The sequence below is a fragment of the Nanorana parkeri genome, unplaced genomic scaffold (genome assembly GCF_000935625.1).
Source record: "Nanorana parkeri isolate BGI_ZX_2015 unplaced genomic scaffold, ASM93562v1 scaffold526, whole genome shotgun sequence".
Classification (NCBI taxonomy): Eukaryota; Metazoa; Chordata; class Amphibia; order Anura; family Dicroglossidae; genus Nanorana; species Nanorana parkeri.
This window is the reverse complement of record NW_017306794.1, coordinates 754,518-766,336: the sequence shown is the minus strand read 5'-3', so window position 1 is coordinate 766,336 and position 11,819 is coordinate 754,518. Positions and strand designations below refer to the sequence as shown.

General features: G+C 42.8%; 1 protein-coding gene across 2 annotated transcripts in view; it reads left to right on the top strand.

Annotated features, from left to right (window-relative positions):
* Window positions 1-11,819, top strand: part of IPPK (inositol-pentakisphosphate 2-kinase) — a 325,056-nt gene that overhangs the window by 50,746 nt on the left and 262,491 nt on the right. For both annotated transcript variants that reach the window (XM_018561475.1, XM_018561474.1), the window contains one exon: window positions 1,720-1,786. In XM_018561475.1, coding sequence (XP_018416977.1) covers window positions 1,720-1,786 — 67 coding nt within the window. The remainder of the gene's footprint in view (window positions 1-1,719; window positions 1,787-11,819) is intronic.

The window sequence follows — 11,819 nt, the reverse complement described above, 5'->3', positions numbered from 1 at the left end:
GTTTGGCGGGGAGGGGGGTGCTTTGCGGAACCTGGCCTTGGGGCGGGAGGGAGACTAAATTCGACTAAATGCCTGATTCATCACTGTGGTAAATGGCTGAAGATCACCACTGCTCCTTTCATACAAGTGATCAGATCCGATAACTTGTATAAAAATGAGTGGCGGCTCCCACAGTACATTTAGCTCTGCTTGTCTGGAGCAGGGCTAAATGTACAAAAAAACTACTCGCTCGGCGCCCGAAACTGCATGTCCCGGGCATCGGGTGATAGGAATTCCATACCCCTGCTTAGGATGGTTCCACACTATGTAGAAGCAACAGAGCTGCTCTTGGAAAGCAGCATTGTCAACCTGTGGAGAAGGTACCAGCAGATTTAGATGGACTTAACTAACAAATTAAATATTAACTTCTAACAATTTTTAAGCAGTAACAGCAACAGTTATTCTGTAATGCAGGGATGAGACCCTGGAGCGGGGCAGCTGCTTCATGGAACAGACCTGGCAAGCAGTATAAGAGCAGAGAAAATAAAAATGTTAAGTCAGCTGTCACAACTGTGGAATGAGAGAAAAAACGCAATACACAAGGTTTAAAACCATATGATTTGACAGGACATTAGCGCACTGGATATGAGCTTTTGTGAACACATGGAAATTATATTATATACATGGCTTATTGGGCAGTAGCGGTTTGTAGGCATTGACGCAATGCATGCGCAAGCCATTATTAGTTTAATTTGGAACAGTCTCACCTACTATTTTTTTGCAGCCCTGTTACCTAACTCCCACAGTATGTTACTTTTTATCTGATGCTTCTGTGTGCAGCAAAAAAAATACATATTTTGGCAGTTCACTTCTATCCTGACCATGCTCTACAAAGGAGACAAGACTTTTGAATTACAGCTCTTATCTCACCATTTGCTCTCCAGACACAAGCAAGGTCACAGGAATGCAGAGAGAAAGAGCACACTCTCTCAGGAATAAGAAGAGCACTAGAACTGGAAGGAGAGCCTTGATTAGTGTTGGGAGAGTGCAGAGATAGCGAGATGAGAGCTGTCAATCAAGAGGCCGTCTCCTTTGCAGAGCGTGGTAGCGAAGGACTAGATATTTTGCACAATGTAATAATATAGTTAAATGTTGTTTGCTCTTTAATACATTAATGATAATTAGTACACCAGACAGGGTTGTGGTTTTTAATAGTTAAAAAAAATACATTAAAACATTTAAACAATGAAAACTTGGCTGTATTATACTGTTAATGTTATTTAAATATCTAATTGCAAAGTACATAACAGAAGGGTATGATTTAGCAAATGTCAGTGGTTTTCCTTTAGTTGAAAATGTGTTAATACATTACAGATCAACCATGATCTGCACTGGCAAACCACCTATTATTAGACTGATTACCCTGATGTTGAGAACATATTTGTGACTTTTGAAAGATCTAATGTTTGCATGTACAAATATGTTGAAAAATGTAATTTCCACAGGATGTACTTAATTTTTCACATGACTGTATATACGATTCATGTACCCTAAAAATTATGGCAAAATTCTAAATGTATTCCATAAATAAGCATAAAAAGTACATGAAGGGCACAGCTGTTCTGTAATAATTTTTCTCGTGGGCCATTGTAATGTGTTTATATTTGTTTTTTGATTCTTTACACTGTTGATGATTTTTTTTTTTTTTTTTAAAGAATGATGGTATTTTTTATTTTACAGGATGTGGTTAAATTACCTTTAGAATTTCTGAAACATCTGTGTTTAAAGGTCCAGTCAGAGAGACCAGGTAGGCATATATTTATGGCCAGTTATGGTTTGCCTATGTTTACACTGTATGTAAAATTAATGATTCATGTGGTGGTAGGAGGTTGTACCAGTTTACCTATCCATGGCTAATGTTTTTTTTACATTTATCCAGACAAAAAAAATTGTAGCGTTTCAGGCCACGTTGTTGTTGTTGTTTCTTTTTAAATTACCTTTTACTGCTTGTAATCTGGTGTTATTGGCATGTTAAGCCCTGAGCATAAAGCCTTAAAAGAACCCAGCTTGCTTTCTTTTTCACTTTTGGTCCTGCCTAAACTGATATTTCACCCAACTCTACTAACTCCCTGCCGCACTAATACTAGATAAGGAGCTCTCAACAACATTCACTTCACTATAACATTATTTACAATTTTTAGAACCTCAGTTGTATCCTGGATTTTGTAGTTGCCCTTTTTTTATGGCTTCTCTGCCACTAAAAAAAAACTTTACAGGATTGTATTCCCTGCATAGAAGATACTAAATACGAATTCCTTCTGCTGCCTGGATTGCCCATCTCAACGGTAGTTAGGAGAAATCTGACACTTCCTGAAGATTTCCTGATCCCTCACTGTCTGCTTTGGTTACTTCCACTTGCCCCCACCACTGCAGGGCACAGTAGTGGTGTATGGCCTGGACGTGTCATGTTCTGCAGGGCCTTTAGCTGGTGGATTTTCTTTTCTCTTTCTACTATTGTGAAGGTCAACAGCGTAGGCAGCAGGAGCTGTATTTTTCTTTTCATAAAGTTTTATTAACTTTTCCACTGAAATTAAGAACAGACATTAAGAACAGTATGTGAATTTTTACGTTGGGTTACAATACAGGAAAATAGGCAAGATTCAGGCTGGCGCAAACCAATGGGACTGATACTCACTCTGCCAATGCTAGGAACCACTTGGCTGCCCTCTTAACCAGGGAGTCACTGGAATCTTGACGACATGCAGCAAAAAACAGCAGGCGCCATCTCCTAGTGCAGTATGTTTGTTGATTGACTGATGAATAAAAGAGTAAAAAGATTCTATTCACTATTCTTAAAGTAAACCAGGCATATCTATAACAGTGTAGTTGTACCCCAACATAGGGGTAGCATGCCCCCACCCATGTTTGGGGTGCACCTACCACTATACAGCGTTCTTGGACCATTGCACTCTATTATTGATATGCCTGGTTTCCTTTACGAATAGTGAGTAGAACCTTTTTACTCTTATTTCATCATTTAGTCAATAGACATATTGCACTAGGAGGTGGCGCTTGCTCTGTGTTTTGTTGCAAATAGTCACAATACAGTATAACAATTTCCGTAATCTAGGAATGTTAGTTTTCTCAAGCAGAGAAATGTGAGAAGGCTGCAGAGTTGAACATCCCAGAATAACCAAAAAGAATAACTTTAAAATATTCCCAAAAAACGGTGCATCGCAAGTGATTTCAGTTGCAGTGAACAGAGTAGACTAGTTTCAGAGATGTAATATGTTCGAACTGTCGTAAGTACGTTAATAAATTCCCTGTTATTCAATGACCCGGCGGCAGGGATTCCTATTGCCCGAAGCTCGGGACATGAAGTTCCAGGCGGGTAGTTGTTTTGTACATTTAGCCCTGCTTTGGGCCAGCATAGCTAAATGTACAGTGCAGCCTGCTCGTCTCTCCTCCCCCAAATCCTCCCCCCCCCCCGCCGGCTAGAGATGCTCTATTCAGGATGGAGTAGGGAGCAGAGTGGAGAACGTTCGTTCTCCGCTTGGCTCCGTGTAAACAGTGAGAGTGGAGAGCTGCAAGCCAGGTTATAACAATTACAATAGGACACAAACTAGCGTCCTCCCGTCACCCTCAGCTCAGTATACCGCGAGCTGTAGCTCGTGGTATACTGAGCTGAGGGTGACGGGAGGACGCTAGTTTGTGTCCTGTATACTGAGACGCCACAGTATGCCGCAGCTGAAGCGGATCCCGACAATTGTCTGGATCCGCCCAGCTGCGTGAGTGACAGCTGGCTCAGCCTATCTAGACTGGCTGGCTGAGTCTGCGTTTTTCAAGTGTAACCAGCTCACGATTCATAATCTGCCTTTTGAAAATCAGATCTAGCTTGTCAGTTTGCAATATCAATTCTGCTATTTAGGGTCTAGGAGCTCTCCTGTATTATGCGATCAGACTCTTTAGGATATGCAGTAACATTTGATTTATTATATCTAGAAGCAAACAGAAGTATATTTTGGAATAAAAGGACGCAGGGGTCCTGTGGAAAGTTTACAGTAGTGATTTTCGGTTTTAGGTCAATATCATTTCTTCCAGTAGGGTTAAATTATTAAGCACTGCCACTAAATATTAGAGCGTGTGTAGGAGTCAGTCCGCATCTTCAGGTACAACAGGCGTTCTGAGTGTCCTACCTAATTTGGCATACTCTGTCTCGATACCAACAAGTCAGGGGTTTGAAATTGCGGAGGCGTTGGTTAATAAAATAATTTTGTATTGTGTTTAGAGGGTGTGAGACAATTGCGGTTCCCAGTGTACCAATTGGTCGTGGAGGGGCCAATTACGTCACGTTTACAAATTGTAAGTGTAGTGGGGGCTGTGGTGAGAGATGGAGCTTCTTCGACATCCACCCGTTGTTTTTGGAATTTCTGATAATTCCATTTTGATGTTTTTTGAGTAAACAGACTTTGCAATGTTTTCTATCATCTAGGAGGCTTATTCCTCCATTAGCTTAGTTTTAGTTAGCGCTTGCCATGAGATTCTGGGCTTTCTCTATGACCAGATAAAATCAATGAATTTTGGAGTTCAGGGATCTGAGAAAGCTTGTGAGCAGTGATATCAGTAACATTTGGAACATAAACAAGATGAGAGGTAATATTCATTTTAATAAATCCAGTACAGCCAGACCTGCAGAATCTGGGTTTGTCCAATCTCAGATCATTTACAATTTAGCTGTAAAGAATCAGTTATGTCTTGTCACAAATGGCGGAGTGAGAGGGGGGTTGTGGCGCCTAAGGGCTACAGGGACGCAGGAAGGCCGGACGATGTGCCGGCTGTCGCTCAAACTCTGAGAACAGCCAGCATGCTGGCAGATCTTTGTGAGGGCCCCCAGAGTGCCTCCCAGTCCACAGATGTGATACATACACACAAATGAACTAATGTAACCTGCAACCATGCACAACTTGCAGGTTTGTGGGAAAACCTTTGCCAGACACTCCCTGTCCACACACTTTGCCCTCAAGCAGACTGACACAGGCTTCGCAGACTGGGCCCAAGGCTGGTGGGGCCCACTGACATGGGAGAAGGTGGAGGAGGCCGGGACTGGGGCCCATCAGCGTCGGTCATGTGGCGAAGGAGGCCGGGCCCCAGTAGCGACGGAGGAAGCACAGCAGCAGGTAAGGAGAACTGCTTGTGGTAAAGGGACCCAAACCAGCCCACCTGAGACCCTGCAGAGAGTCTCTGTGGGCTGTGCAGGATCTATGGTAGGCTGGTCGGGGTCTCAGGGGGGCTCTGTAGGATCTCCTGTCGGCTCTGCGCAGGAGCTCAGGTGGGTTCCGAGTCCAGTGCGTTGCGAAGTCATTTTGCATTAGAGTGTAAGTTTCTCTGTACAAAAACTAACTGGCTGAGTGAGTGTTCTCTGTGCAACACTGTGGTCACTGCCAAGCACCATTACCTCAAAGTTAGTACATCCACCCAGTCTTCTCCATTACTGCTGGCTGCCACTGGAGGGAGACTCCCTCAACTCTAGCTGGCTGTTTATGAGATTTGCATCTGACTGTGTGTGTACAATCTAGTGTACTCTAATACTTGTGTGGCAGCCTAAATGAATCCCCCACATCCCTAACATTCCCCAAGCTATCTTCTGAGCTATAATCTTGACGAGGGCCACTTCTTCCATTGGCCACACACACCTGCACACACCTTGCAACCAAGCTTATAGGCACTGATACAATCAACTATTTACATGGAATAAACACACAACAGTTTCTTCAGATTTGTGTGTTCTTTAGAGCAATCAAATCCAGCTTATTCATTTTACATAAACACACGGCGGCAGTGTAGAGAAAAAGGTAGTTACAAAAATAGAAGTTCCAAAATAAAACATACTGTACATGCAAACAGTATTACAATAAATGAAATAAACTTGCAGAGATAATGACTAATCCTGCTTCCCGGATTGGATGGAAAACCTGGACACACCCCCACATCAGTGGACCCCTTGGAAGTGATATTTTCTTGTTTTCAGATTTCCTTTTTTCTTTACTCTGGAGATCAATACAAGTTGCCACGCACTAAGACCAGCCAATGAGATGGAAGGGGCTTGAGTCTGCATATTATCACTTGGGTCGCAGGTATGATTTTTCTACTAACCATCTTTGAACCCTCATAGCTGCTTCCATTTATGGATTATGGGTCCAAAAGTTTTAGTTATGGTTCCTGCTATTGTTATGCTATACACAGAGTCCAAACTCTAACACTTTATGGCTGACAGAACCAGAAGTATCATAAAGAGACCCAATTATAATAATTTCTTCATATCTTAACCTAAAACTAGCATGTTTAGTGTTAAAACTCTTTGTGCAATTACACTTTTCCCGAAGGTTCTATGATCATATTTTGCACAGGATGGGAGCTATGATATATGACCCTTTTTTTTAGACATTTTGAACATTGAAAAACTAACAAAGGCTAGGTGACACTTTTACATTTCAGTGATAATCAGGCATGGAGATACATTGGGGGGAATTTATCAAAACTGAATGGGCACTGTATCTGCAGTAGGGATGGGCACTGTATCTGCAGTAGGGATGGGCTGTATATTCGAGTCAAATGTGAGTTCAACTCGAACATCGCTAGTTTGTGTGTTCGCCGAACAAACAAACTATGAGGGTGTTAGGCGGTCTGTTTCGACCGCTCAACATCCCAATGTTGGCAATGCACACCTTGTGAAGCCCTAATTGGGTAAAGGCTTGCACCTGACCACTGGTCAGGTGCAAGACTTTGTCCAATCATGGCTCATAGCTATTATCCAGCAGCACACTATATTAAGGCTTACACCACAGCCCTACGTAGTGTGTTGCTAGAGTTAAACTAAGAGTTCTATGTCGGCAGTCAGTCACACTGGTCTATTATAGCAGTCAGTCACACTGGTCTATTATAGCAGTCTGTCATATTTACGCTTCTTAAACCCAGCCTTTGACTCCTACTCCCGCTCTAACCCTGGTCGAATATATACAGTCTACCGCACTTCCCATGCTCTGCTGTGCAACTGTTCAGGAGCTAAACCTTTTGTGGAACACGTTAAACATCACATCCCGTTTTCTGATCCATCTCGAACACTTGGGATTTGTCCCACACAGAGAGGCTAGAAACAATACGACCAAAATTCTCACTTTACATAGTTGCATAGTATTTGAGGTTGAATAAAGACACAGGTCCATCAAGTTCAACCTTTGTGTGTCTGTGTGCGATTGATCATGTGTGTACACAAGTCCCTGTGTGATCTAGTTTTTAAGAGTCCATGTATGTTATAGTCTCTGAGGAAGGAATCTAAATGCTTTGTGAATGCTTCAATACTATCTGCTGATACCACTGCTTGTGGCAGCGAGTTCCAAAATGTAACCGCTCTAACGGAAAAGCCCCTAGTCCTTTGTGGTTAAATCCTTTCTCCACCAATTTTATGTGGTGGTCTCTAGTCTTTATGGAATTTACTGTAAAAAGTTTATTGCTGATGTTGCCATCACCACTAAACATTTTGTACATCAAAATCATGTCCCCTCTTAATCGCCTCACTTCTAGCGTGAACAAGTTTAAATTTAGCAACCTTGTCTCATAGCTTTGGTCCTCCAGCCCCTTAATTAGTTTATTTGCCCTTCTCTGTACTCTCTCCAGCTCAAGGACATCCTTTCTGTGAATTGGTGACCAAAACTAAACCGCATACTCAAGATGAGGCCGAACCAGCGCTCTATCAAGTGGCACAATTTATTGCTTTCTCTACAGAACATTCCCTTTTACATTTAGTCCTGTGGGTGTCTGAAATATCCATTAGCATTCTCAGTCTGGACGCATCTAATATTCTGCCATCAACTGACTTACATGCGTTTACACATGTTGCTTTGACATGTGTTTACATGTGTCTGGAACAAACAGAAAATATTGAAACCTGGATGCAACTGACCTCTGTCTTTCACAAACACATGTGTAGACAAATTCATAGTAAGTCTATGTTGTGTGTATATGTATATATATCTATAGATATTGCATATCTATAGATATATCTAGATCTCTATCTATATACTGTTATGGAAATTCGCTTGGTTCAACGCACAAATCCATGCCGCACTAAACTGCGCCAAAGTATGTCAAACACAAAGAATTTCCCCCGTGCTTAAAAGCACAGTTGTATTACACTCTTTTGTGCAAGGACTGGAAGTACCCCTGTAGAGTTAGGACACAGGAGACAGGTGTTGCTTGCTTGCTAGTTCCATTCTTAGAGACCCAGCACAGGTATTTTTTTTTTTTTTATAGCTGCCCGACATGAAGCGATGTCAGACAGGAAGCGATGTCTCAAACAGCGAGACAGGAAGTGAACAGGAAACCACCATCACTTCAACATAACCAGCTAACAAAACACATGTATACAATAATCTAATACAATAATCTATTACCACCGGAGTGAACTTTATCCAGCATTGCTCAGTGATCAATGCCCAATAACGTTACTATGATTCTCATGCGTGCTTATTTACAGGGACAACGTCCTATTATCTCCAGCGGTTGATCAGGCGCACTAGAGACAACAAACGCACGTTCCTTTCATATACTGCGTTCAAAACAAATGCATCCACGCAAGCCAATAAATCCATGCATTGCACGGGGGCCCTAGCCGGCATCCATACATTCGCCAAGAAGACACTGCTCCGCCACGCATAAGATATCTACTCCAATGGTTTACTCTTAGTGGGGATTTAAACCGGGTCACACTCCAATTGGGCGTGACGCAGCAAACCCTGACACTGAGAGACATAACGACAAAATATTACAATACACTAAAAAAACACATCCTAATAAAATTTCCACAACAATACACACATGCGCAACACACCCCCTGCACATACTCTGACTGAGAATATCCTGGAGACTAGTGCTCCTTCTAATTCCTATCCTCCCACCTTTTACCTCCTGGATCTGCTTCCTTCCTATGTGCTGGTATTCTTTCGACCAACATTCCATATCTCCGCTTTGTTTTCCTCTTACTTTACTACCCTTCTCCCATCATGCTATTTCTATGTCACGAGCTGCCCTGGGTGGTTGCCTCCAACGTTCCCCAACCTGGATTGCACTCCTTTATTGCCCTTGATGTTGGCAATGAGGCACTGCAAAAGGGAGTCCCCCCCCCCCCTTTCCTCTCCTCCTGCTGATCATACCTGTGAGTGATCTGCTGTCCCAACCTCACCCCCACCTCAGCCGTTCACCGTACTCCAAACTGCTGTCCTGCACTCGGCTTTTAAAATAACGCTTGCAAATTGCTTGCTCTCATTGGTCAGCATGGTCAACTGACAAATGAGACTCGCTTCTTAGCAAGAACAAGAACTTAAAGGTATGACCAGTGGGGGAGGGGCAGATTTGCCAAGGTTGTTTTATTTTCTCACATTTGGTAAGAAACTGGAATTACTGTTTAATATTTGAGAGTAGGCCAGATCTATGAAATTGGCTTATGAGAATTGGGAGCGTTATTTCTGGGTTGCATACATTTAACAACAATATCTGCAAAGGCAGCCAGTTTGTCCTCAACTTGTCCTATGTGGACACCTGGCATAAAATTATTGCAGTCTGGTCTAGAAGGGTTCCACTGAAATGATGGGGAGCAGAGGGGACATTGTACTGCCCTGTCTGATTCCGTTACAGAGATTAATAGAAGGTGAACTAAAACTATTTCTGACCTTTGCTGTTGGCTGTTCACATAGAGCAGTGGTGGTCTAATTTGAGAAGGTGTGGCCCCAAACACTTCTAGAGGGCCATACGATAGCAGCTTGATTTCAAGCGATGAGGTGCATTGCAGTGAGTTAGGCAATTCCATTTGACCAATCAATGTCTGGATAATTGAAGTCGCGCGTTATAACAACATTTCCCTGCTTCCCAGCTATTTATATTTGGGAATGTAGGTGAGCTTCCTCCTCTTCCCCTATGGTCGAGGGGCTTATAACACACACACACACACACACCCACAACTAGTTTACAACTAGCATCAGTCTTATCTAGTTTTAGCCACAAAGACCCAACACCATTGCAACTCTGTCATGAGGTCATCTCGTATGTGCACACTTAGATTGTTTTTTACATACATTTATAACCCTCACCTCCCCCCCCCTTCTACCAATTCTGTCCATCCTGAACAGGTTGTTATCTTGTACATTAGTTGGCCAGTCATGTGAGCTGTATAGCCAAGTTTCTGTTTTTCCCACTATATTGAAGTACTCTTCGAGTAGCATAAGTTCAAGCTCCTCTAATTTGTTTGGTAGACTTCTAGCATTGGTGTACATACATTTTAGTTTAGTGCTAGTGGTTTGAGTTTTATTATTGCTCATTCCTGACCTCGGTACAGTTGATACATTGCTAATTTGACGAGTGAACCCTTTGTCCCCCTTGTATTACAGCCCTCCTATATTGCCCTTATAGGTACTTGCTCTATTTTTATTATGTTCTTTTTTTATTCCCTCCCCCCCATTATCTAGTTTAAAAGCTCCTCCAGTCTTTTACCAATTTTCTTCTCCAAAAGTGCTGTACCTTCCACATTTAGATGCAGCACCTCTCTGCTATAGAGGCGGTAACCGACTAAAAAGTCAGCCCAGTTCTCCATGAGCCCAAAGCCCTCTTTCCGACACTAGTTCCGCATCCACTTGTTCAGTTCTCTCAACTTCTGCTGTCTCTCTGGAGTGGCTCGTGGCACTGGCAGTATCTCAGAAAATACTACCGTGGAGCTCCTTTTCTTCAACCTAGCACCTAAGTCTTTGAATTCGCTTTTTAGGACACTCCATTTGCCTCCAATTTTGTTATTGGTGCCAATGTGTACCATGACAGCTGGGTCATGCCCGACCCCATCCAGTAACCTGTCCATCCGTTCCACAATGTGTCGAACACGAGCCCCCGGTAAGCAACAGACTGTTCGACACTCACGGTCCCAATGACCGATTACCCTGTCAGTCTGATAATTGAGTCCCCCACCACCAAAATCTGCCTATCTTCCCTCCATCCTGGTCCTATCCTTACTGGAGTAGTCTCTCTCCCTGCGAATCAGGGAAGCGTCTTGCTCCAGCAATGCCACCCCTGAACTAATAACCCCAACATCCTGCTACCTGGTGTATTTATTGGGGTGTATCAGTTGAGGACTGGCCTCTCTCGCACTCTTCCCTCTACCCAGCCTTCTACTGGTAACCCAGCTACAAACCTCAGGATCCTGTTCCTCCATACCCTCCTCCTCCTCTATTCTGCCCTCCACCAGAACCTGATGAGTCAGATCCAGACTCCTCTCCATGTTGTTTATGCTCTGCAGTGTTGCCAGTTTATTGTTTAGATCAAACTACTAGCTCACATCTGGTGCAACAGTATTTGCCCTCGAACGCATGTTCAAAAAACGCATAAATTGATCAGGATGTGCAACAGGTTGCATACCCACTCATGGAAGAATAATTTTTTTTTAATTGGTTTATTTATTTTAGGCCCAGATATAATTTGAAACTGCCCCACAGTAATCAAAGTTTTAAAAGCATACGTCTACAGTGACCCATGATTGGACGGCCCTCAGTTGTTAACACAATAGTTCCTAGCAGATCACTACTACCAATGAACAGCAGTTATTAGCAATACAGTTAGTACCACAGTAATTCCTCGTCAGATTAACCCTTTCGCTGCCAAGCCCTCCGGAACATTTTTCAAATCAGCTGGCCAAGCCATTTTTGAATTTTCTGCAATTTTTTCCTATTGATTTGATTTTCAACTGCTGCGTTGCTAGCGTTTGTAAAAGACCCCCCAAACCATATATTTTCTGAAAGCGCAGG